We start from the raw sequence: 26,306 nt of genomic DNA, 5'->3' as shown, positions 1-26,306 counted from the left end.
GTACCCATTCCTAAAGAGGAGGCTCTGAGGGATGTGACAGTTGAAATGCAGCAGGTATATCCCCTGGGGGCCCCAGTGCTGCTGTCGCTCCAGCGGGAAGGCTGGAGGGACGGTCCCACCTGTTTCCCAGTGCCAAGGTTTTGTTTAACTCTCTTCCCAAACGGCAATGTCTGCTTGCACTTTGGGCCGGTTTTCAGTATTCGAGGTTTCTAGTTGCTCGATTAGGTTTAATTACCATGCATTCTGCTTCAGCAGCTCGAGCCCTGGAGAGGCTGTCTGGCTCGGGTTCTAAGCAACAAAGGAACGAACAAAGGAACGCGTGAGGACTTGCCTGAAGAGACAGTTGAACCAGGAAGGACAACACCAACCCAGAGCAACAGGTCAGGTCTCAGGGGCAGGGGCGGTGAAACCCTATTGCCATGGAGAGGACGAGGGCAACAGAGGAGTGTGACAGGAAGGGCCAGTTCTGGAGTTGGGATTTTTACAAGCAGATACATTACAGACAGACAAACTGAAGGTCTGAGTGCTGAGGGCCAAAGGAGCTCTCTGGAGAAATCCTGTTCTGCAGCTGGCTCTGGCCTTCAAACAACTGTGCCTGTGGGCAGATCATCGCCTCCTCGGCTCTCCTAGTTCTTTCCATTTGGGAAACCAGGTTCGGATCTGAGGGCGGCTGCCAAATGCCACCCAAATCTTGGCTACCTGGGGCTGGAGTCCACAAGAATATTAGCCACCTCTTAGTCAAGTAGGGATCTTGCAGAAGGAGGATCACCAAAGACTTGCTGTGAGCTGGCAAGCGGGTGAAGTCACAGCTTGTCTTAGACCCACTGTGTGCCAGGCTGCTGAGGCTTAGGGACGGGGCAGGGCTGCAGGCCCATTCCACAACAGCCCAACTTCTTCCTTTATGCAAATACAAAAGGCAAACCGTGGTTCCGCAACCTTGTCCTGAGGAGAGGCCCTGGCTCGTCTTCGCCACCTTCGCCACCTTTCCGTAGTATGTGCATAAATGGCTGACTCAACTAAGGGCAGGGCTTATCCTGCGGTAATGTGCATTTGGGGAAATGGCAGCAAACGGGAGTGGGGAAGAAGTTAGGTTAGACTTACCTAACATAATAAATGTAACATTAACCAGTGCTCATCAAACCTCAGTTGCTGCTTAAGTTGATGAGAAAGAGGTAGGGAAGTGTTAAGAACAAAAGGATTAGTTAGGTTAGTCCATAATCCTGGGCTTTAGAACAAGACACATTCAGAAGGGCTGGGTTTATTTTCTGACAGAATCTTTTAATATAAAACAAAGATAAAACACATCTTAACCCTGCAATCTGCCAGCATGCCTTGCTTTTTTTTCCCCCCAAGATGCACACTAGACCTTAAGACTAAGTAGCAGAGTCTTTAGGACCATTTGGTTGGGAGAAATAGAAAAGGCAGATTTCAGGTAAGCCTGGACAAGCCTGAAAGCCGAGATACGTCCCTGAACACTAGAGCAGTCCTTGTCTCTTCAGATCCTCATATGTCTTCTTATTCACAACATTCCCACTGGAGTCTTCATATTCTTCCTGAAAGGACAGGGGCACACTGTTAGCCATACCTCCTGGGAGAAATGCTTGGAACCAGCCTCTGGGCACCTGACCTCACCCTGGCTTGATTTCATGACATTCAGCTGAGACGGCCTTTCTCACCTGGGGTTCTGGGGATCTGCAAGGCCATTGAACCCGACTGTCCTAAGGCTTCCATTGTGTGTCATAAACTAACACATCCTAGGTGACTAGAATGGTAGCAGTTCCCAGGGATACCTGAGAAAATAGTTCATTCAAATCACCCTGTGTGTCTAAGATGATGAACCCTGGTTGAGAAAGGGTGACCTAAGACAACAATTCGCAAAGGATCCCCAAGAACCCTCAGTGTCTGCCCAAGAGGCCACTGGGCGGGGGGGGGGGGGTTGCTGAAAGGGAGGCCAAGAAGGCTGAGCTTCCTCATTTCCAGTGCAGTTCTCCTTTATTTTATCTTATGTATTGGAATTCTACGTTACAGTCTGAAGATGGCTTTGCTGCTACCAAAAAAAAAAAAAAAAAAAAAAAAAAAAAAAAGGAATATTGGAAACCAGTGACCTCAGAGAAAGGGAACAGCTACCTCACTTCACACACACATCATTCCTCATCCCTGAACTGTGTTCTGTGGGAGGACTATCTCGAGACCAACAAGGGTGCCTCCTCACCCCGCAAGCACGAGAGAGGGTCATCTCTCATTAGATGCTTTCCTCGAAGGAGACCTAACTTACGATACGGGTTCACAACTTCTTAGCTTATGAATCTTCACAGCAGGGCAAGACATTGGGTGCTCGTGCTTGCCGCTTCAAAATTTCAGAGGCAGAATACAACCCGCCTTGGGACACACATTTAATATCACAAATAAATTAGGTTTACATATGAAGAGCCAATTTACAGATATTGGCACTTCGGGCCAATACTCGCTACTACGGTGAACCGGGGACCACCTTTCGCCTCCCTTCCACAGGGTGAGGGAGCTGTCACCTGATGCTATCCCCAATGCCACGTTAGCACCCACCTCAGTGTCAGGCTGCCATCTCTCTGATGCCTTCTGCAGTTTCAGCTTGGCCCACACTGCAGGATGAAAAATGAACAGCAATCAAGAGTGGCCTGAATATCCATCAGGCAGACAACATCATGATGCTACAAAATTCCTGTCCCCATTAAGATTCCCCTGGATGATACTTTTTGCCTTCCCCGGACTAGAATTTCAGTTCTGGACCACCCACAGACGAAAGCTCCTCCGTGGCAAAACTTACCATGATCTTTGCTTTGCTGTAAAAGACAAGTTGGATCAAACAAAACCATAGCCCTCTTACAATAGAGAACTGATACACCCTCCAAAGAAGAAGTTAATGTGGTACAACCTATGAGAATCATCGGAGAAAGTGACCTTATGGTCTTAAAGTTCATTACAGAAGAGAAAGGGAACACCAGGCATGGTCAAGTATGTTCATTTAAAGGCTGGTTTGTAGATCCGAGAAGCTTCAGAGGAGGAAAAAAAGGTGAAATATCATGGCCAAAGAATCTGAACGATAAGATGGCTCAACAAACACTGGAGATATGAAAATAAGAATTCTGACAGTTCAAGAACAAGTTATCTTAAAGAAGATCAACAGCAGCAAACATTTCCAGAAACTATCACAGCTTCTGAGGGAGCAAGCACGCGTGTACACACAGCAGGACAGGTACTAACCCAGAAGAGAGAGCTGTAACTCTGTTAAGATTGTTGCCAGAAGGTGCCTTCTCAGAACAGAGGTCTACATGGGACAGCTAGGACAGGTCCACTGAGGGAGAGGACAAAATATTACCGAGGGGGCAGAAAAGGCACAACTATCTGATACCTGTATGCTTTCACATCTCCCAAGCAGAGCTACTCTAAAGTTGACAAGATTAAAAGAAATACCACATAGAACAAATTGAAGCCTTATATGGGGAATGAGACAGACAACAAAGGAGAAAGTGCTTAGCTCTGTGCCTGGTATACAGATACCGACCTCATCATCTTTTCCCTCCTTGCTAGTTGCTTTAAATTAACTGAAGTCTTCAGGCTCAGATAATAAGCATATCATAAATGAACAGAAAATTTATCATGTGCTACAAGGACCCAGGGCGGGGTCTTGTCAGGTTCTATTCCAGGCCATTCAGGAATCCAACCCAGAAGACAGTGAAATATTGGAGATTAGAAATGCTATGGTGATTTTTCTCTCGGCTGTCATGATTTTTTTTTTTCGAGAAAGAAAAGAAAAATGGATGTAGGAAACTATGGAGCAGTAAGGGGGATATTACTCTTCAGAGGCATCTAAAAACAATTAGAAAAGAATGAGGTCACCTTTGGGAACCAGTATGGATTCGCTAATAGGTGAACAAATTCAATTTCCTGTTTTTGAGGACATAGCCCACTCAATAAAAAGCCAGAGACAGAATATCATGATCTAGCAAAGCAACTGCTCTCATAGGCAATGTCCACAGAGGTCATTACAGCTTTTAAATTTCTTATGCTATTACCATAAACAACATGATAACTGAACCTGATGCTGTTAGTTTCTCAGGTAGAGTTATATCCAGTGAATACTGGTCAGTGGTGACCACCCACCTAAATAATGGAGACCTCTGGGGGCAATTTCACAGGGCTCTTTCTTGGCCGTTTTTTTCTTCAACTTAAAAAACAAAAATAACTGTAATTTATTAAAAAAAAATTTTTTTTTAATGTTTACTTATTTTTGAGACAGAGACAGAGCATGAGCAGGGGAGGGGCAGAGGAGAGAGGGAGACACAGAATCTGAAACAGGCTCCGGGCTCTGAGCTGTCAGCACAGAGCCCGACGCGGGGCTTACACCCACGAACTGTGAGGTCATGACCTGAGCCGAAGTCGGATGCTTAACTGACTGAGCCACCCAGGCGCCCTAAAAATAACTGTAATTTAAATGACGGTGCCGAATCCGTCTCTCCTGGCTAAAAACTCCAGAAGAAAAATGTCAACAGAATGATCTAAAACAAAGATCAGCAAGTGGATCCAGTGTAAAAGCTATGCCAACGGTTACTTCCCTGACCACCACCTTATTAGGGAACACATCTTCTTGGTGTATCTAACAAGTAACCACTTTTGCTAACTACCGGAGACCCAGCTGACTGGACTACAGATGGCACAAGACCCGGCTGCATCCATCTATTGTCTCTCCCCGTACTAGAAATGGGGACAATTAGACGCCGACCAAGCTGGGCGATGGCAGGCTGAAGGAGGGCATCGGAGCAAGGGCTACAGTTGCCCTCATATGAACTCGGGTTAAAAAATACAAGAAAAAGGAGAAGGTGTATGTACAGAGAAAGGCATATTCAGGGTGGGGGGCATGGAGTTCACTTTTATAGGCTCTCTTCCTTATAACCAAAAATTCCTGAAATGTCTACTTCAGAATCTTAAAAAAAAAAAAGGATAACCCAGGTTTAATAAAACTGCCAGCAGGAAATGAAGAAAAACTGCAGAAACCCTACACAATAATAGAATTAACCTCAATTCAATAATTGCTTACTACTAGTGAGACACCAGAGATAAAGCCTGTCACGATCCTGTGGGAGCCAGTATGTATCCAGTCATTGATCTGTTCCTGCAAGTCTGAAAGGAAGCCAGAGAGTTAACCTGGGATACTCAAAAGAAGGAACAAATGCCTGGGGGAAAAAGGAGAAGGGGAGAAGTGATGATAAATTTGTAATAAATCTATGAATGATCAACAGAGGGTGGGGGAAAAAGTGAAAAGACAGTGATATTGGGACAGAGATAACACTATTCATGTCATACATAGGACCTAAAAATATCAAGGGAAGTCATGATGGATGGAAATGATACAACAAATCAAAGAAGTGCCAGTAATAAAAACGTGTATGAGAGAAATTGAGTAAGCAGACATTTGAATAAAGAGATAAATTCTGAAAATAATTCGGGCAACGGAAGCATCATGAACCTCCCAACCATATTCTAGAAAAAAATAAATTTTTCTGAAAATCTAGTATGGCCACGGAGAGAACTCATGGCATTTCTTTCTGGAATCAACTTAATGATCAATTCTTAATTTCTAAAAAATTTTATTTATTTAAGTGATCTTTACACCCAAAATGGAGCTCGAACTCACGACCCTGAGATCAAGAGTCACATACTCTTCCGACTAAGCCAGCCAGGCGCCCCAATGATCAACTCTTTAAAAAAAAAACCCTACTTGAAGGTGACTGGAAGGAGGCAGTTTTGGCAGTGTGGAAAGGGGGTTTGATCCCTGGCTTTTTTTCCACTTATAAACTACGGGGCCTTGAAAAAGTTACTTAACTTTCCTCGTCTGAAAATGCGGCTGACCTACTACTTCACCGGTTGTTCTACAGATTAGGGAGTGTAAAACATCTCCCATTTACCCAGCATACAGCAAGCACTTGATAAACGGTAGTTAGCAATAGCAAAATCAAACCCTGAGTGAAAAGACGGAGGTGACTGGACCCCTCTCGTGGGACCTGCAGAGGAGCCCCCGCAAGTGGAGATGATGGGGGCGGGGGCGGTTTGTGCTTCCTCACTGGGTAGGCTCGGCACGGCCATCAGCCATGGTTGTAAGCACCGTACCTGCGTATCTGGCTCAACCTTCAAGACGACTCTGTCAAGTAGACATACTACTACCAGCCACGTTTTATAGATAAGGAAACTGAGGCACTGAGAGAGGTAACCTGCCCAGTGTCCCACAAGCTAGCAAGTGGCGGAGCCACGATTTGAACACTTACAGGCTGCCTTCCAGAGTCTGCATTCTTAACCACCACACAAAACTACACTAGGAATGTGGTTCTGAACCAACTTTACCCTTGAAACAGAACGTATCAAAATGTAAAGAACCTGACGGAATCTGTCAACCAAGTTCTAGGGTAAAAGATCATGACAAGAGAGGACATGAATCTGAAAGCAGAAAAGCCACTTTTTATAAATGAGGTGGTAAAAACATTGATAAACAGGGTACGATTAAGAACACAGAATATATTCTACTGACTGAATCACAGAGTAAGAAATAAGTATAACATTTTCAGTGTTTCAGGTCATCAAGATATGATCACTCCTATAATTCAACCAAATAATATATGCTAATAATAGCTAATAAAAATTAATAATAGAAATAAACTTAGTTGAAACCTGGAAGTTAGAAATATTAGAAGAATATCTATCCAAAAGGAATAGATATAAGTCTACTATTTAATCCATGTAAATGAGAAATTTAAAAACAAGGTAACCTTTCCAGCAAAGGACCTAAGTACAAACAGATCAATTAATACAATGAAGCATAAAAGACTTAATATTCCTATGCCTATACAATGATGAGTATTGGTGACTAGGGTAAAAATGGCCCACATTTGCTGCCAAAATTCTGATAATTGGGAAACGGTCTAAGTCCATCACAAAAGAACAAAGAAGCCATCAGATAAAGGGAATTTCAAAAAAAAAAAAAAAAAAAAAAAGGAGAAGTAATCAGTAAAGTTACAATACAATTTGAGTTTATGTGGCTCAGACAACATAAAATACATACAAAATCGGTATAAATGCAGGAGACAAATTTAATTATAACTGAGAATGTCAACATATCCCTATCAGAATGTGAAATAAATACAATTATGAAATTTAAGGACCTGAACATTGCAAGATTAAACAGCCTACAGATGGAGAGAAGCACTTCTTGGGTCTATAGAAATCTTTAACAAATCAGACTACACACTTGAACACAAAAATACAATACATTCTAATGGCAGAAATTCTCTATCTTACTGCATGGGCCAGGAAATACAGGAATAAATAAAAGGGAGTTAAAAGGTACTCAATCATATACAATTAAAAATACTCTAATCAGAAATTACAACTTTAAAAAATAAAAACAAGCAAACGTATCATTAATGGATATTCCTAATGGATTCCTAAAAGAATGACATCGAGTTCTAAATGCCTGTTTTAGAAAGAATAAAGAAACAAAGAGAAGAAAATTCTTGTCTAAAGACTTAAAACAATAAAAAATATATGTAACATTACCGAAAAGTATTGGCAGGAAAAAAAAAAATAAAACAGAAGAGAAATAAAGCACTTGGTTTCCACTCTGTCATAATAAATCAAGGAGTTGTACAGGTTATTAACTGAAGAATCTTCTCTGGCTGTCCCTTTGTATGAAGAAGTAACCTCTATTTAAGTATAAAGTTTCAAATGACGAGAGAATGTAGTGTGTAATCCCACCCACTTTATGTTACGAATACAGTTTTGATCCCTGAATCTGACAAGTGATTCAAAGGAAAACAAGAAGCACATCTTTTACTGAACGTAAATACAAAACTTCTAAACAGAATCCTAACAGGATAAATAAGTGTATTACAAGAATATCCACCACCAGTATGAAATAATCCAGGAATGTGGTTTAATCCAATGCCCATAAAAGAAAAAGTGGGAAAAATGTTGTCATCTTTCTCTTGCGGAATGTGGTAATAAAACCATGAGCAAATCTTAAAAATCAGTGTGGATGTGCAGCATCATTTCCTTTAAAAACAGCAACCAGTTATGGGCACCTAGGTGGCTCAGTCGGTTGAGTGAGCATCCCACTTGGGCTCACATCATGATCTCACGGTTCAGGGGGGCTCCCTGGGTCAGGCTCCACGCTGACAGTGTGGAGCCAGTTTGGGATTCTCCCTCCCTTCTCTTTCTGCCCCTTCCCTCTCGTGCTTTCTTACTCTCAAAATAAATAAAAACTTACAAAAAAACACAACAGCCAGCAGGTAAGAATGGCTTATCACCTTTTTAAAAAAAATTTTTAAAAATGTTTTTTAAATGTTTATCTATTAATTTTTAAAAAATGTTTATTTACTTTTCAGAGACAGAGCATGAGTGGGGGAGGGGCAGAGAGAGAGGGAGACAGAATCTGAAGCAGGTTCCAGGCTCCTCAAGAGGTCAGCACAGAGCCCGATGTGGGGCTCGAACTCACGAACCCCATGAGATCATGACCTGAACCTAGTCGAGATGCTTAACTGACTGAGCCACCCAGGCACCCCTCACCTACTTCTATTTAACATAAGACTTGAAGAGATTGTTTAGGATACATACTATCTGTGACACAAACAAACATGGAACAAAATAAAAGTCTCACTTTTGTTTTAGCAGTTCGTATGACCCTAAGCTTAAATAATGTCAATGTCAATCTCAAGGTATCAGAAATAATAGATTAACTCAGGCAAATTAAGGGACATAAAATACACAGGGGCACCCTGGGAGGCTCAGCCAGTTAAGCGTCCGACTTCGGCTCAGGTCATGAACTCGTGGTTCGTGAGTTTGAGCCCTGCATCAGGTTCTCTGCCGTCAGCATGGAGCCACCTCTTCCCCCTCCATCCCATCCTCCCCCACTTATGCTCTCTCTCTCTCAAAAATAAACATTAAAAAAAATACACAAAAAATTAACTGTGATGTATTTATTAGTGGTGCACAGCCAAAAAATACATCTAAAAATGAGCCTGCATTCAAAATGCAGTTATAATTCTATGAGATTCTGTTACTATTTTAATTTCATCCCAACAAAGTAAAGGGCAAAAATGAAAAGCAAATTAGAAGCTAACGTGATGATCTGCTAATGAGACACTTCATAATTCTGGAGAGACTGTATGATCCTGACTTGTAAATGAATAAGGGAAAACGAGACAGTGAGAAGTCCCCAAAGCTGACTGCACATAAAACACTAAACGAAAAAGTCCCCAGAATCTACAGGCTAGGCAGGATCAGGGAGGGCTTTTGGGTTTTTTTTTGTACTACTGAAATATAATTGTATAATTGACATACAACGTTCTATTAGTTTCAGGTGTACAAAATACGTTTTTGACAATTATATTTGTCCTTCAATGTTCACTGGGGGTAAGTGCAGTCGCCACTGTTCAGGGAGCTCTTTAGAAGGTCATTTCTATTTTTTTTTTTTTAAACGTTTATTTTTGAGAGAGACAGCGAGTAAGCATGCATGCGGGCATGAGCGGGGAGGGGGCAGAGAGAGAGGGGCACAGACGATCTGAAGTGGGCTCTGCTTTAACAGCAGAGAGCCCAACGTGGGGCCTGAACTCACAAACTGTGAGATCATGACCTGAACCAAAGTCGAATGGATGCTTAACTGACTGAGTCACCCAGGTACCTCTAGAAGGTCATTTCTAATGTGTCTCTGCAGTGGATGTGAACAACTCCAGGTATGCGGCCAAAGGAGTCAGCTGGCCAAGCAGCTGAGTGGTGTGACGTGATCCCGAGGCAGACTACCAGAACTTTCAGAGTGGAGGGGGAGTACCCCTTCCTTTGTGAGTGATGCTAATGGCAGGAAAAGATACCACTGCCAGGCAAAGCAGGGAGCATGACTAAGGTTAAGAGCACATCTCCTGACATGCACTTTACTCCGCTCTTTCTGCAAAAGGTATTTTGCTACCACTTTTCTGTGTATCTGCCCTGTCACCTCAGGAATATGCTGGGACCATTTCTATTTGTCTTTCATATCTGTAGTTTTCAACACATTAAAACGAATTCAGAAAAAGATACATACCCATTCACTCATATTACATACAGAGGAGTTCAAAGGCCACACTCAAAAATGTAGCTATTGTCACTGTAGGAACTTCTCCATGTCCACAAGCTGTTAACCTTAGACCTGGGCACACCAGGTACTGGGGCAGGGAAGTGGAGGGGTGGCCACTTGGTGTGGCCTAGGGAACAGTCAATAAAGCATACTCACAGGAGACAGCATCTTCAATCTGTGTCACGTTAGCGAAGTGGGCAGTGTTTGGGATGCCCAGACACCTCATGCCATGAGCGTGACGCCACTCCTGGGAGAAGAGAGAAGTGGAAGGACAATGTGAAATGGGAATAAATGAACACAGAATACAAACTCCATTCTATTCAGAAGCCCTAACGTGACCCCATGTAAAAGACTCCACGTAATGGCAGCACTCCTTCTGCAGTTTGCGTTTGTAAACAGCTGCCTATGACTGAGAAGAGGAAGTTATTTCAAAGCAGCATTGCATTGTTTTCCCCACGGGGTTGATATATAAAACCGACATTCTAGATCCAGATCCAATAGTAGTCCAGATAAAACCTGTGTCAAGACCACAGAGAACAGCACAACTCTAATTAACCAGTCATCTCCCACACACTCCCAACACCAGCATGAGTAAGCGTTACTGATGGCGGGTCAGCGTCACCTTTGTAAGCAAAGAAGGCTGCTTACCAGGAGTAAGCAAGGATGTGAAGGAGAACAGGGAGAGACGATGACAATTTGGGCTCGGGGACGGCAAATGGCACGGGCTTTATCCTGGGTGTCAATTCCAACGCATTGAAGGTAATATTGAGAAAGACTCAGAGACTACTCGGGCTCAACAGAAAAGACCCAGGATCAATTAGTATGGATGTCTGAGGGAGGGAGAGAGGAGTTCATATGAATTCTCTAACCTTGGCCTAGCAAATCTTTTCCATTTATAAGATTTCCTTCCAAGTACTAGAAACCAAAGACAGAAACAAAACAAGGGTGAATCCACTCACTGGAGTACCATCCAGATAATGCCCTGTCTCAAAACTTGCTTGATAAATGTTATCCTCTTAGTTCTTATTTTTCAAAGACGCAAAAGCCCATTTAAGACACAAAAAAGGAGGCGGTCAGTCCTTTCTCTGGTTTTGTATACTAGCAGTGGGTAGAGAAATGACCAAAGAGTCAGAGGATGGCCTAAGGTGCTGGCAGAAAGATATGAGAAGTATAAGAAACAGCAAGGGAAAACAGAAATGAGGTTCAAAGAGCAGAGTGGCAGAATGCCTCCAGAAACCATCTGAGGTGTAATGCTAGGCTAGTGTGGTGCCAAAGGTCAAATGCCACATGCTTGACTTTAGATCCACTCCTTCTTGCTTCCCTTAAGCTCTGGATGCTAATGCTTCTCTCGGGCTGTTCCTATCCTCTTTGAAAGTTGCATATTTCATACTTCAATTTCCAGGAGAAACGGCTCTGAATTCCTTACAGCAAAGTGTCGCTGGAAGGCCTTGGGACCTCGGTAGGTGTAATTTCCACATATCTCGCAGTTATAGTTGATGTTTAGACCGTGAAGCTTATACAACCAGTAGGGAATGGGCTGAAAGAGACCAGATAAGAATCAGTATTAGACTAGTGTCTGCGTCTGCTTCCCGAATGGGCAACAGGAAGGGGGTAGTGCTGGAACTTACTTTGCCATCCCAGCCCAGGGGCAGGTTTTTAGGGTTGTAAATGATCTCATTCTCTTCATCCTCACTTTCACTCTCACTGATCTGCTCTTCCTCTTCTTCTTCTCGCTCTTCTCCTGTCCTTGCCTGCTTGCGCTGCACATTTTCATGAGTAAGATGTCGCTGTTCCTAAGTCAGGTCCAGAAATGAAGAGGGAAGTGAGAGAAAAGTAGTGCAGAACAAGAAGGGCAATTTCCTAATTTCCTACAACCTTGTTGATCCCTCACATCCAAGGATACGGTTTTCTTGCTCGTACAATAACGGGCAAGTCCTGCCTTCAGATCAGAACTCTTTATCAATAGGCTCTCCCTGATCCTGAAGGAAAAAGTCAAAGGTCTTATGTCACTTGCCTCAGCTACTCAATGCGGCCACAGATGATCACAGAACAGAAAAAGAAGTCTTTTCTGTATCTAAAAATATTACCTTACCCAGTCTTTTCTTCTCCTTCCTCGTCAAGATGACAACGTTCTAACTTGCCCTCTCTCCTCATTCCAGTCCAAATTCCATTTGTTCCCAGATTTATGTGCTTAAAAAACAAAACCAAAACCAAAAACACCCGGGGTGCCTGGGGGGCTCAGTCGGTTAAGCGTTGGACTTCGGTTCAGGTCATGATCTCACCGTTTGTGAGTTCGAGCCCCTGTCAGACTCTGCTGTCAGCATGAAGCCTGCTTCGGATCCTCTGATCCCCTTTCTCCCTGCCCCTCCCCTGTTCACACTCCCCCTCTCTCAAAAATAAACAAACGTTAAAAAAAGAACCTAATGGTACACTCTGCTTAAAAAAAACTTTTACTGGCTTCTTACTGTTTAAAGAACAAAGTCCAAATTTCCAACATAACTCTCCAAATTATTCCCTGACCACTCCCTCCCTTATAAGGCACACTCCACGCACACTGATTTTCTCATTATTTCTTAACATCTAGTTCCTCTTTGTGATATTTTACCTTCATCCTTACTGTTTCCTCTTCCTAGAACATTTTTTCTCCCTCTTTCTAATCAGAAAATGCAGTCTCAGTGTGTTGCAGCACACATCACATTACGCTGCAGTTACTTGTCTCCCCCAAGCACAAAGTGGGCTTTTCAAGGTCAAGAAGCCATGTCATATTCACTATTGTACCCACGGATTGAGTACAATGTCTGGAAACCAACAAGTATCGATAAATGCTGAGATAACAGTAAAAATCATACCACTACATACCGAGAGCAGAGCAACTTCTGAAAACCATTCTGACTGGAAGTCTAGAGAGTGGTGCCATCTGCCGGCAGGGAAACCAAAGTGCTCTCAAAGGAGGGAGAAAGTGAAAGTCGTGTGTACACCTTATGTCATGGGTACAAATTAGCCTCCCAATCATCTTCGGAGGACTGGCAACCCAGACTGCTGACCATACTAGCACAGCCCAAGTTCACTGAGGGGAATAGTAGTGTCCCAGGTTCCAAGACCTAGCCACCCTTTTACTGAAAGCGGCTGAGAACCAACAGGTGACTCTAGTTTTATAGCTATTACATGCAAGGTCCTCAAACAAGAGCATAATGAAAACATCCATGGCAACAAAGACATATAAACAAGCTACTGAGTCAGAGCCACCTGTTCAAAAGGCGATCTGAGCATCTGTATAGGGAAATGCTCTGAGAGCAGCTGAAAATTATACAAAGCAGACACTATCCAAAAGGCTGGTCTTCTGCAGGACTCCCAGAGATCCTGACCTTCTCTGGATGAGTGCTGCCCTTTCGTCTATCTTCTCTTCTCCGAAAGAGTCATTTCCCTTCTCCTCCTTTCTGAGAAAAGCATTCTGGGTTTGATTAGGGCTTTTTCTACTCCAACTCACCCTTCAGCCCTTTCTTGAAAGAATATTCAAGACGCAGTTCACAGCCAGCTTTGTACCACTAACATTCTAACCCTAGCAAATTCCTTATAATCTTCTAAATATGTAAGTAACGCCTTTTCATAGTAAAATCATACCTAAACTGCTATAAATACATTTTTCTCCTACTTGCCTTCTGTTTCCTGGGTCATCTTCTAGGTATATTCTGGAATGCAGGCAAAGAACCTGCAACATTCTGGATACTATACTGAGAGGGGAGTCTCTTCTCTCTGCTTGCCCTTGGAAATAGCACTTAACAAAAGGCACTTAAGAACAGAGGGGACTTCAGTAAAGGCCCAAGTACCCTGAGAGAACCCTATTTTCTGCTGAAGTAGTTTAACATCTACCCTTTTCTCTTTCGATCCTAAAAAAACAACTAAGAATTCACATTTCTGACTCCTAGATCTTGTATCTTATAGGTCTCAGCAGAGTCCATTACTTACCCCAAGAATCTCTACATATTCGTAGATCTGGGCTTCTAGGAAGGCAATGTCTTTGTTCCTCTCAGTGTCGCTGGAAACAAGAAACAAGCCATATCACTCAAGAGTTCTTTTGCCCAATGCCTTATCCCCTGTATCTGGGAACATTTATTCCAAGGGTGCATTAAAAACTACAAGCATGTGACAAATGTCATGCTGTGAAAGCAAATGTTCTATTCAACTTAGGACTTGCTGACAGAAGTATTAAGGTTCTTTCTTGGAATGCTCAGAAGCTTCCTCTTTGACCTCATTCTAGAAGGTAAAAAACACATGGAGACATTTAAATTTCCATCATCATAATCTACAAAAGAAATGTGGTATAGGAGGCAAGCTCTGGGATTGGCAGACTTGGGCCCAAATCCTGACCCTGCTACTTAGTAACTGTGAGATAGTGGGCACATTCCATTACTTTTCTGAGTCCTTATCTGCAAAAAATCAGGATAACTACTTTTCAGAGTTGTTATAAGCATTACGAAAAACTCATTATTTAAAAAATACCCTGTACAAGCATGTGGCTCGAGAATAGATTCAACTACAGGAATGAAAGGTACAGCATAAGGAATATAGTCAGTGGCATCGCAACAGCGTTGTAACGTGACAGACAGTAGGTACACTTGTGGGAAGCATGGCATAGAGCAGAGAGCTGTCAGGGGCGCCTGAGTGGCTCAGTTGGTTAAGCGTCGGACTTCAGCTCAGGTCATGACCTCACAGTTTGTGGGTTCAAGCCACACGTTGGGCTCTGTGCTGATGGCTCAGAGCCTGCAGCCTGCTTCGGATTCTGTGTCTCCCTCTCTCTCTTGTGTGTCTCCCCCTGCTTATGCTCTCTCTCTCTCTCAAAAATAAATAAACATTAAAAAAAAAAAATTAAAAAAAAAGCAGAGAGCTGTCAGATCACTAGGTTGCACATCTCAGACTAATGTAACATAGGGTCAACTATACTTCAATTCAAAGAAAAAGATTCAATTGTCAAGAGCCAAAATAAACTTAGAAGAGTATTTCCCGACCCTGTTCAGCCTCCATCTCCTCCTGAGGTGACAAAAAGTACCGAGAATGGTTTCACCTACTCTCAATCAGTGGAGTACGAACTGTCCTTGGTTTACAATGATAGCACTGCCGTTTGCAGGGAAAAAAGGGCAAACTAGACCTCTCTGAATCAATAATGGCGATAAAACAGGCTGCTGTGGTAAAAATTCTGCATGGGAAAATTTTAAAACTATCCACCGAAGTGCCACACCAGCTACTTACCGCTTGGTGCCTTTTGACTTGGGGTTTTTGGCAAACAGGGAGGTGTCGAGTGACTCCAGGGACTTTCCTTTGGTGCTGAAGAGCCTCTGGGCTCGTTCTTCTAGGGTCCTAAGGAGACGGGAGGAGCAAAAGATTTCAGAGTTCTTTTATCATATAGGCCTGCATATTTCTGCAGTGCGCGGTGACAGGAAAGAATGGAATCAGAGCCAGTTATTGTGCAAACACACAGTAAAATGAGACAGTTCTGATAGAAAAAGCAGTTTCTTACCCACCGCACTTCAAGCCTAAAGCTAAGAGTGCAGATTTCAATCTGTCCAGACCCAGGGAGGCCAACTCCTACATAAAAAAGAGACAAGTTACAATTTTATATAAATAGATTCTGAGAAACAACAAAAGGCTCAAACAGGTGTTTGCAGGCTCGTGTGCGGGTGTTCTTGAAGCTGTGGCAAAACCACACATTCCATGGCCAAAACCTAGCAGTAAGTTCAAATTCTCCAAAGGACTGACTCTGTGGTCAAGTTCATACGTAATCATATTGGTAGTGATTACCTCTGCTATAGTTTAATATAGTTAGAATTATTTTATTTTACACTTTTCAAAGTCGTTGGTTTAATTTTTTTCTTTCTATCGTTATCTTTCCACATTCTTCGTAGATGCCTGGTTCCAGGAACTGGTGTCTTATCATAATAGGTTCATGGCATTAGAGAAGACGACTGAGTGGCTCTTCTGAGGAGTGAACAGGAGAGACCAGTACAGTTGCTAAAGAAAACAGGGGCGCCTGGGTGGCACAATTGGTTAAGTGTCCGACTCTTGATCTTGGCTCAGGTCATGATCTTGCAGTTGGGAGTTTGAGCCCCACACTGGGCTCTGTGATGATGGTGCAGAGCCTGCTTGGGATTATCTCATTCTCTCTGCCCCTCCCCCATTTGTGCATGCTCTCTCTCCAAATAAATAAACTTAAAAAAAAAATAAAAAGAAAACATACTTCCCAGGAGGAGAATGCAGACAGGTCAAGATGGGCTCCAGCATGGGTCAGGGCACTGCTGGTCTCTTTCTAGCAAGAAGAACAGGAAGATCCACGTTTAGAATGAAGGCAAGGGAGACACCTATCTAAATTACCAGGTGGTGGATGGTCCCCTCCTTGTACACATGTGTGACTAAGAATCAAATTCCCATAAGAGCAGAGTCAAAGAAAGATGGTCATTCTCTCCCTGAGAGTTCAGGAAAACTCAAGTTTATCATCAGGAGTGAAAATACATGGTACAGACTTCTAGCATATAATCTTTTCAGTTTCTGGGCAACAGGAGCCACCCAGCAGTAATGACATAGTTGGTGAAAATCCTGAGCTCAGCCAATGGCAAGGAGGCCCTGACAAATCTCATTCCCAAAGTATGCATGGAAAGAAAACCTGACATAACTGGCAAAGGACACCTCATAGTTACAACTGATCCTGAGGGATCGGTATCTAATGCCCTAAGATAGAGGCTCAATATTAAAGTATAATAATTAATTCAATGCCTGCGCTTGTCCTCTCCCAACCCCACTGAAGCTCACCGGCCATCCAGGAAAGGTACCATTCTCCCACTTCTTCTCAAACTCGTTCTGAATCTTTCCAAAAAGTTCATTCTGATCTTGCAGGGGCTTCACTCTATCTGTGTAATCTTGAAGGTATTCAAGCAGCATCTCCAGGTATCTACAGAGGAACAAGCAATACAGAGAAAGCAGTGAGAGTTTTTATGTTTTGCATAGATTTTTTATGTCCTGTAAAATACAATCATAATTCTAGTAACACCAGTTTTTAAAAACAATAATACTAAATTTTAGAAGGGGCTTGCAATTGACTTTTTTCCTGTAATCTTGATTCTGACTTTTCTGACCTCATTACATTCTCATGATATAATTTCAAACACTAAAATCTTAACTCACACAAAAGATTTCAGGTAAAAAGAAAAGAACAAGAGAGGAAGGAGTACAGACCACTAACCCGGGGCATAAAACCACAAACAAAATTTTCCATCTATACATCAGAACCAGGCACCTCACTTCAGTCACAATGAGAAATTCTCATCTTTTTCTTATTAAACTCCAAAGACCCAGATCCCTGAATGATACTTCCTTCCACAATGAAACAAATTTAAGAACAGCATGGGCATAAGATCCCAGATGTGCCAACAAATGCATCTTTTTCTAGAGCCAGAGTATGACAAATGCTTAAAAAACCATGTCATTCAAAATCCATATCCTCCAATAAACCTGGAAGTCGTTTGTGTCCTTGTTCCAGGCAATAAAATGCAAAACTCTGCCATCCAATCTTTACATGAAATAACCTCCTAATCAAACCCAGTAGAGCCTAGCAGCTGGCAAAGCCCACCTTTTATATTCGGCATTCTTCCTTTCTTTAGGAATGTCAAATAATTGGTCAAAGATGGACAGATATGTGATATAATCCAGCTTCTGAAAGGAGAAATGACAAGAGATTCAGTTAGGTATCTGCACCAAGTTATGCTATAGTCTCCAATAAATGAAGATCAAAACTGAGTGCTAACAAAGTAACAAGGCCCGGCTCATCTTTGTCTTTTTCCTCCCCATCATTTAATTCCTGCACTAGTGGGCTGTTAATTCCACAGCACTGAGTAGACTACCAGACACGAAATGAACTCTGCAAAATAAAGATCAAATCAACAAACAGTAAACTAAAGAAACATTTGTCAAACACTAACTATATGCGAGGCACCTGAAAACTGACACCCACTACAGCCTAAACTAAGGTCCTGAAGGTGACATTTGTGCATTCATACAGTCACTTATTAAGCATCTTTGGACCAAATACATGGATACAAATGAGAACAAGATAGGTACAGGACCTGCCCTCACGGAGCTTAAAGTACAGTCCCTGAACTTTTGGGACATTTCCTCACAACCCCATGAGGAACTTAATCATATGCTTCCTTGTGAACTTTCTGAGATTGTCACGTTCAGTCTCAACTCTTGTGATAAAAGACACTAAGTAACCCTTTACTGGCACAGATTATGTTTTTATATTTTTCATATACCTAGTACCATGTGCATCTAACACAGGAGCTCAGTATGTGTTTGAGGGTTTTTTTTTTAATGTTTATTTTAGAGAGAGTCTGTGTAAAGAGGAGAGGGCAAGAGCGAGAGGGAGAGAGAGAATCCCAAGCAGGCTCCACACTCAGCATGGCGCCCAATGTGGAGCTTGATCTCACGACCCTGAGATCATGACCTGAGTGGAAATCAAGAGTCAGACGCTTAACCGACTGAGCCACCCAGGCACCCCTGTTTCAGTTTTTTTAAAAAATATATTTTAAGGGTGCCTGGGTGGCTCAGTCAGTTAAGCGTCTGACTCTTCGTTTCGGCTCAGGTCATGACTTCACAATCATGATCTCGTGCTGGGTGTGAAGCCTGCCTAAGTGTCTCTCTCTCTCTCCCTCCCCAACTCACAAACGCATGCATGCGTGCTCCCTCAAAAAGTTTTTTTTTTTATATTTACAAAAGCAAAACATGCTTATATTAAGCAATAAAATTCATTAATAAAATACTATGCTTGGGGCGCCTGACTGGCTCAGTTGGTAGAGCACGCGTCTCTTATTTCAGGGTCATGAGTTCAAGCCCCAAGTTGAGTGTAGGGCGTACTTAAATAAAAATAAATAAAAATAAAATAAAATGCTCGTTGTTTTCACTATAGAAACTTTTCATTTTGAATACTATTTCATTCCAAGAAAGCACATCACCTCTTTAAGATTTAATGGTTACAAAACACAAGGCAGATAATCTAATTGCTTTCTGTCCAGGAGCCCCAGCCTGATGTCCTGACTCCCCCCTAGAATCAGAACCACTCTCCCCGTAACCCCCCAGGTCCTACCTCTGAGGCCTTCAGGTTAATGTATTTGAGGTAACAGTCATGGAGGTCAAGGTAACGACCATATCCCTCTTCATCTGTGAACTCCACCAAATCTGAAAGCATCAAAGATACCAGTGATTCAGACATTAAAGACCACTTTCTTGGACCTGGCTTTTCACACGGACTGCTAGTTCTTTGTTTCATGACACAGCCCTTCACCCAAATGTCCTCCCTAAACTCATGAAGTGAACAAACTTCAATTTTCCAGGTCAGCGAATCTGAGCTAGGGTAGCGCAAAATCAGTATTTTCTCCAAGGCCGATTCAGGATGCTAGTACAGCTCAGAAACCAGCAAAGAGAAAACCGGCAAGAGAACCTGGCTATAAATTTCTCTGGGGCTTTGAGTGAAAATCTGAGCTCTGTCATTAACCTGCACTTTTGTTAGTGCTAGAGGGAAAGGGTAAATCCTACTTACTTTGTGCCTCTTCACTTGGATTCTCTCGAGCCTTCAGAAGCTCTTCAAATTCCACTGACATTGGCACACAGATCTGAGGGGAGAAAAGAGAAAAATTCACGTGGATTTTTCAACAAAAAAATTGCAACGTCACAGAAATGGGCTGTACAGAAAGTTGGACTTCTGACACTTTAGACTTGAGTTTTCATTATGTGTCTACTACTATTCTCCAATTACCTTGCTTTGTCTTTTGTTTGACTAAAAACTGCTAAAGTAACACTTGCTCACAAAAAATCAAAATGAAGGGGTGCCTGGGTGGCTCAGTTGGTTAAGTGTCCAACTTCGATGCAGGTCATGATCCCACAGTTTGAGTTCGAGCTCCGTGTTGGGCTCTGTGCTGAAAGCTCAGAGCCTGGAGCCTGCTTCAAATTCTGTTATCTCTCTGTGTGCCCCTCCCCCGCTTATTCTCTGTCTCTGTCTCTCTCTCTGAAAAATAAACATTAAAAAAAAAAAAAAAAATGAAAACCCCAAATCCCCCTTTAATTCTGCTGAAAATAGGTAAGCACTATTAAGAGATGTTTCCTTTTATTTTTTTTTTTAAACGTTTATTTATTTTGAAAGACAGCGAGTGAGGGAGGGAGGGGCAGAGAGAAAGACAGAGAATCCCAAGCAGGCTGCACACTGTTAGTGTGGAGTCTGACATAGGGCACGAACTCATGAACCGTGAGATCATGACCTTAGCAGATATCAAAAGCTGGATGCTTAACCCACTGAGCCCCCCAGGAACCCCAAGAGACCTTTTTCTTTTTTACTGTTTATTCATTTTTAAGAGAGAGATAGAGCACGAACGGGGGAGGGGAAAAGAGAAGAAAGGGAGACACAGGATCCAAAGCAGGCTCCAGGCTCTGAGCGGTCAGCACAGAGTCTGACTTGGGGCTCGAGCTCACAAACCGTGAGATCACGACTTGAGCTGAAGTCTGCCGTCCAACCGACTGAGCCACTGGGGAGTCCCTCCCAAGAGGCCTTTTTATAGGTTTCCAAACTTTGCTGAACATTTAGGATCACCTGGGGAGTGGTTTAAAAAATCTTGATGCCCCTGACACCAATTAAATCAGAAGGGTGGGGAAGGTAGCAACACTTTTTCAAGATCCCCAGAGGATTCAAATATATCCACCAAAATTTGGAAATCCCTGTTCCATATATTTAAATATACACATTTGTACAAGCACACACAGGCGTGTGCAAGGTTTGTTTTTCACATAATTGGACCTTTTCTCCTTCCACTTAGTGTATCTTGGGCATCCTTCCGACATTTTTTGAAACTATGTATTCCTTATCATCTTTCTACCAGGGCTGGAATAAGGTTAATACATCAGAATGGTACTCGTGTCTTGTCTCTTGGATGGCAAAACGCTTTACATCTACACTTCAAAAGGGTGGGAAGACGTATGTTGGTGTGAGAAAGCACCTTCATCTCCTACCCCTGAACTTCAATGTCTTCTTTCTGGTACTTTCGGTCTTCTCCTTGCTCTACCTGCTCCTTTAAAACATGCACGTCTTCCTTATGACCCTCCTGTCTCTCCTTTTTTTCTGCCAGTCTTTTAAATGCCTGTTCCCCAATCCATACTTCTGCTTCCCCGTGATCCACTTTTGGCCCCTGTGACCAGATTTCCATTCCCACTACTTCGATGAAGCAGCAATCCTGGCACTTACCGGTCAACAACAAGTGATGCCAGTGGCCTCCTTTCTGAAAGTCTTTTGCTTAGCTTTTCAGTAAGACACACTACCTAGAGCTGTTGTTTGACCTCTGTGATAGAAGTGTTCCCAGGATACGGTTCATTTAGGTACCTTATTGTCATCGGTATGCCCTCAAGGCACGTGGAAAAGCTTGGCCTATACCTTCACACTGCGTCTCTTTCTCAGAACTCTATGATTCATTGCTTCAACCATCATATCTAAGATAATTCTCAGATCTAAATCACAAGCTTTTATCTCTTGCCTAAGCCCCAGTCACCTAACTTCTACTACTCACGGAACACTCCGACCTATATACACTATCACCTGAAAAGCTACATATATGAAAACCCATTTTCCACTGCATATGGGTTACCTCTTTCTTCTTTATTTCCATCAAGGGAACAAACAACTTAACTGACTGAGCCACCCAGGCACTGCCCCCCCCCACCCCCCGTTCTTAAACAAAACAAAACAAAGCATGATTGGGCAGGGAGAGCCTACACTGTGATTTAGACAGGACAAAGTCTTTAACCTCCCAATGGGGAGCTGTGGAGCAAAGACTACTCATTCCAAGAGTTTCTCAGTGGATGGAAATAGCCAGGCCACAGTACCCTCACTGTGCTCAGTCACTGGCTGGGCTATCCAGGAAGAGTATGGCTTTGGTCTAAAGATGAGGGGGAGACTGAAAGCACTGGTGTTGTAGGATGTCAGCTAAATATCTGCTTGCAGCTAAATGGCAGGTTCTTTTTTGAAGGGACATCTAAATGGCACATCGCTATTCTCTTTACACCTTTCCTTTAGTGTGCTTTTCGGGCAGTTTTGGAAAAAATACTTTCTAAGTACCATACCTCGTTTGGGTGTTTACGATGGAATTCTTTTATTTGCTTGAGTCTGTTATAAAATTCGGCAAATTCATTGGGTCCTGAAATGGCATTGAGTTCCTCCTTCCGTAACCTACAATTTCAGGAAAAATCCAAAGAACATAGTACACAAAATCAGTCCTTTAATCGTGGCTCCTCAGAGGCATGAACTTCTGGACTAGCTGGGACTAGCACTTACCCATCCTTATCATCGTATAAATCCCGCAGGTTCCCACTGACTTCCATATACCTCTGAAAGGCAAACACAAAACCCATCAGAACAAAGTAATCTGGAAATATAGGGCTCAGCAACCAACAGGGCCCACTAGTCAAAGGTCAGGGAAACCTTGAGAGATGTGGTGTTAAAAGTTCCTGCGCTTTCTGGTACCCTTAACTGACAGCGCTGTTCCTGCTTAGTTTTTAAAACATGTCGGGGCGCCTGGGTGGCGCAGTCGGTTAAGCGTCCGACTTCAGCCAGGTCACGATCTCGCGGTCCGTGAGTTCGAGCCCCGCGTCAGGCTCTGGGCTGACGGCTCGGAGCCTGGAGCCTGTTTCCGATTCTGTGTCTCCCTCTCTCTCTGCCCCTCCCCCGTTCATGCTCTGTCTCTCTCTGTCCCAAAAATAAATTAAAAAAAAATAAAAAATAAAAAAAATAAAACACGTCAAGGTGAAGACTACCTAAGTGACACGTTTTGAAGGGTGGAGTGTTCCTATATTTACATCCTACTGATACTTAACTTTCCTTGGAAGAGTCAGAGAATCACATAAGAGAGTCACCCTCTAAACAGCAGTTCCCACCCTCAAAAATAAAAGTTTCCTACCTCTTTTTTTTTAACGTTTATTTATTTTTGAGACAGAGGGAGACAGAGCGTGAACAGGGGAGGGGCAGAGAGAGAGGGAGACACAGAATCTGAAACAGTCTCCAGGCTCTGAGCTGTCAGCACAGAGCCCGACGCGGGGCTCGAACTCACAGACCGTGAGATCATGACCTGAGCCGAAGTCGGACGCTTAACCGACTGAGCCACCCAGGCGCCCCAAAAGTTTCCTACCTCTTGAGGGTAGCTCAAGAGGACTTTCACTACTTGACAAAGCTTGACTGAGTGCACAGGCTAAATAAAAATCTCACAGCTTACTTTGGATTCAAACTCAAGATAGCACAGTTCCCTCTTCAAAACTTTTGGGACCAGATTTCACTTCAGAATTTGGAAATTTTAAGTTGGAAAATGATTATATATTATGCAACATCCCTACTGGCATCTGGAACACATATTAGTAATCCCGCAATGAAAATGATGCATTATTTACTAAGTGGGATAAAGGCCATAAAAAGCCTTTTATCTGTTCAGGTCAGATTTTGCCACCAAGTAATTAAAAAACAAAAAAAAATACTGTCCCCATCCCCACCCAAAAAACATAGAAACTCTTTTGTTTTCACAGTATTTTTTGTAAAGTTTATTTATTTTCTTTTTTTTTAACGTTTTATTTATTTTTGAGACAGAGAGAGACAGAGCATGAACGGGGGAGGGTCAGAGAGAGGGAGACACAGAATCTGAAACAGGCTCCAGGCTCTGAGCTGTTAGCACAGAGCCCGACGTGGGGCTAGAACTCACGGACCGCGAGATCATGACCTGAGCCAAAGTCGGCCGCTTAACCGACTGAGCCACCCAGGCGCCCCAAGTTTATTTATTTTCAAAGGGAGAGGGAGAGGCAGGGAGAAAACCAAGCAGGCTCCATGCTATCAGCGCAGAGCCCTACGAGGGGCTCGACCCCACGAATTGTGAGATAATGCCTGAACCAAAAGCAAGACTTGGACACTTAAACTGACTGAGCCACCCAGGCGCCCCCATTTTCACAGTATTTTTGATTTGAGAATTTAGATAAGGAACTAGGAGCTAATAATACTAATCATTTCCTGCACCGAGAAACTCTGATTAGGTCTTTCAATCTTTTTTTTTTTTTTTTTTTAAGTATTTATTTAGGGGCAGTTGGGTGGCTCAGTTGGTTGAGCATCCTACTGCAGTTCAGGTCATGGTCTCACAGTTCGAGCCCCCATCGGGCTCTGTGCTAAGAGCTCAGAGCCTGGAGCCTGCTTCAGGTTCTATATCTCTCTCTCTCTCCCCCCTCCCCTGCTCATGCTCTGCCTCTCTCTGTCTCTCAAAAATAAATAAATGTTCACACACAAAAAAATGTTTTAAGTATTTAAAATTTTTTAATTTTTTTTTTTTAAATTTACTTTTGAGAGAGAGAGAGAGAGACAGAACACAAGGAGGGGAGAGGCAGAGAGAGAGGGAGACACAGAATCCGAAGCAGGCTCCAGGCTCTGAGCTGTCAGCACAGAGCCCGACGTGGGGCCAGAACTCACGGACCATGAGATCATGACCTGAGCCAAAGTCGGACGCTTAACTGACTGAGCTACCCAGGCGCCCCATAAAAAAAAATGTATTCGTTTAGAGAGCAAGAGAGTACAAGTTGGGGTGCAGGGGGAGAGGAGAGAATCCGAAGCGGGCTCTGCGTTGTCAGTGCCGAGCCCTATGCAGGGTGTGAACTCATGAACCAAATGTGAAATCATGATCTGAGCCGAAGTCAGATGCTCAACCTACTGAGCCACCCAGGCGCCCCAGGTCTTTCAATCGTTTCTAAACAGATTTCAAATACATGCAAGAGAAGAGAGCACAGTATAATGAACCTTCATTTACCTATCACTCAGCATTAAAGGAGCAACTAAGTTGCATTAAGTTAATCAACATTTTGATTTTAATCCACTTTCTAAAAGTAAAACTGAACGAAGTAAATGCAATTTCGTAGGGAAAAACACTTCAAATACTTCAAAACAATACCTTGAGGGGAAAACACTAACATTGAGCATTCTTTTTGGGGGAGAAGGGATAGTACTTTTTGTGCCTGGGCCACTGACTTAACTATATTCTTTGCACATCATGGGACAAGGGATGCTATGAATAAAAGGTCCCCATTCACAGAAGTGAGGAAGCGCAGTTCAGTATCCTCGGGTTTGGCAGCCGCGAGGACATCTCCAGGCAGACAACCCACGACCGGTCAGTCTGGTGGTTACCTTCGGCCAAGGTTCATGTTGGGACCCCGCACCCCGCCTCCCCTCCCTTTTCCAGCTCATCCCGACCCAAAGAGAAGCGGACAACGCAGTACTCACATCTTGCATGGCCCGCGTGCGGTGGTCGGAATTGATCTGGTCCCGGAGCTGAAGAAAAGCAAACGGTGACACAGATGCCGTTAGTCGGAATTCTGAAGGTGGAAAGGCCGCCGGAGGGCGGAGCTTACCCGCCCAGGTCCCAGCGGCTGCAGCCGAGGCCTCGGGGAGCGCGGCGCCTCCGGGGGCGGTAACCATGGCGGAGCTTGGAGAGAGAGCCCCGGAGGGAGCAGGAGGCCCGGAGCGGGAAGGGTCCGAGGGCCAAAGAAAGCTCCCCGAGGTTAAACACCGGAACGGGGCCCAGCCTCGACGTAGCCCTTGCCCAGGCCCCACTCACCGTGGACTTCTTAGTGAGCATCTCTTTGGCCATGACGTCCATGAGCCGTTCCTTTTCCTCATGATACCGCCGCTGCTGCTCTAGAATTGTCTCCATTTTTCCTCCGCCGCTGCACCTCGATTCACACCACCGACACGGCCGGAAACGACTCCCTCCGCTTTGCGCGCCCGCGCCCCGCGCTGAGCGTCCGGCTGCACCAAAGTTCCGCGGGTGCCGGAAGTGCCTCTGGGACTCGAAGAAAAGGGAGCCTCACAAGGAGAGCACAGTCCGTGCTGTCGAGATCGCCGCAGTGCCCCCTGCTGGCCGGAGGTGTGGAGGAGCGAGGCCGAGCGGTTTGCAGGTGCCTCTAGAGGGCGTCCAGAAATTCAGGAATCTGAGGTTAAGAGGCCGGCTTTCTGGGCTTTTACGAGGCGGGCAGGGCAGGCAGGGACATGGTGGACTGAGTAGTTGAAGAACGTGGATGGGAGCTGGGAGACCGGAACTTGAGTCTTTAGCTTTCATCGTGACCTCTG

General features: G+C 43.7%; 1 protein-coding gene across 1 annotated transcript; it reads right to left on the bottom strand.

Moving 5' to 3' along the window:
- Positions 1 to 1,238: 1,238 nt before the first annotated feature.
- Positions 1,239 to 26,017, bottom strand: SF3A3 (splicing factor 3a subunit 3). Its single transcript, XM_060626053.3, has 17 exons — positions 25,795 to 26,017; positions 25,461 to 25,508; positions 22,494 to 22,546; positions 22,283 to 22,388; positions 19,719 to 19,791; positions 19,266 to 19,357; positions 17,754 to 17,836; positions 16,937 to 17,075; positions 16,368 to 16,436; positions 15,651 to 15,718; positions 15,383 to 15,490; positions 14,102 to 14,171; positions 11,764 to 11,928; positions 11,562 to 11,672; positions 10,292 to 10,382; positions 2,563 to 2,618; positions 1,239 to 1,553 (listed from the first exon to the last, which is right to left on the bottom strand). The coding sequence occupies exons 1-17, from the start codon at positions 25,888 to 25,890 to the stop codon at positions 1,476 to 1,478; spliced, it is 1,506 nt and encodes a 501-aa protein (XP_060482036.1). The 5' UTR covers positions 25,891 to 26,017; the 3' UTR covers positions 1,239 to 1,475.
- Positions 26,018 to 26,306: the final 289 nt, after the last annotated feature.

This window comes from Panthera onca, chromosome C1 (assembly GCF_046562875.1).
Source record: "Panthera onca isolate mPanOnc1 chromosome C1, mPanOnc1 haplotype 2, whole genome shotgun sequence".
In the NCBI taxonomy this organism is placed as follows: Eukaryota; Metazoa; Chordata; class Mammalia; order Carnivora; family Felidae; genus Panthera; species Panthera onca.
The sequence above is the reverse complement of the archived record's forward strand: the minus strand, read 5'-3'. Positions and strand labels throughout refer to the sequence as shown.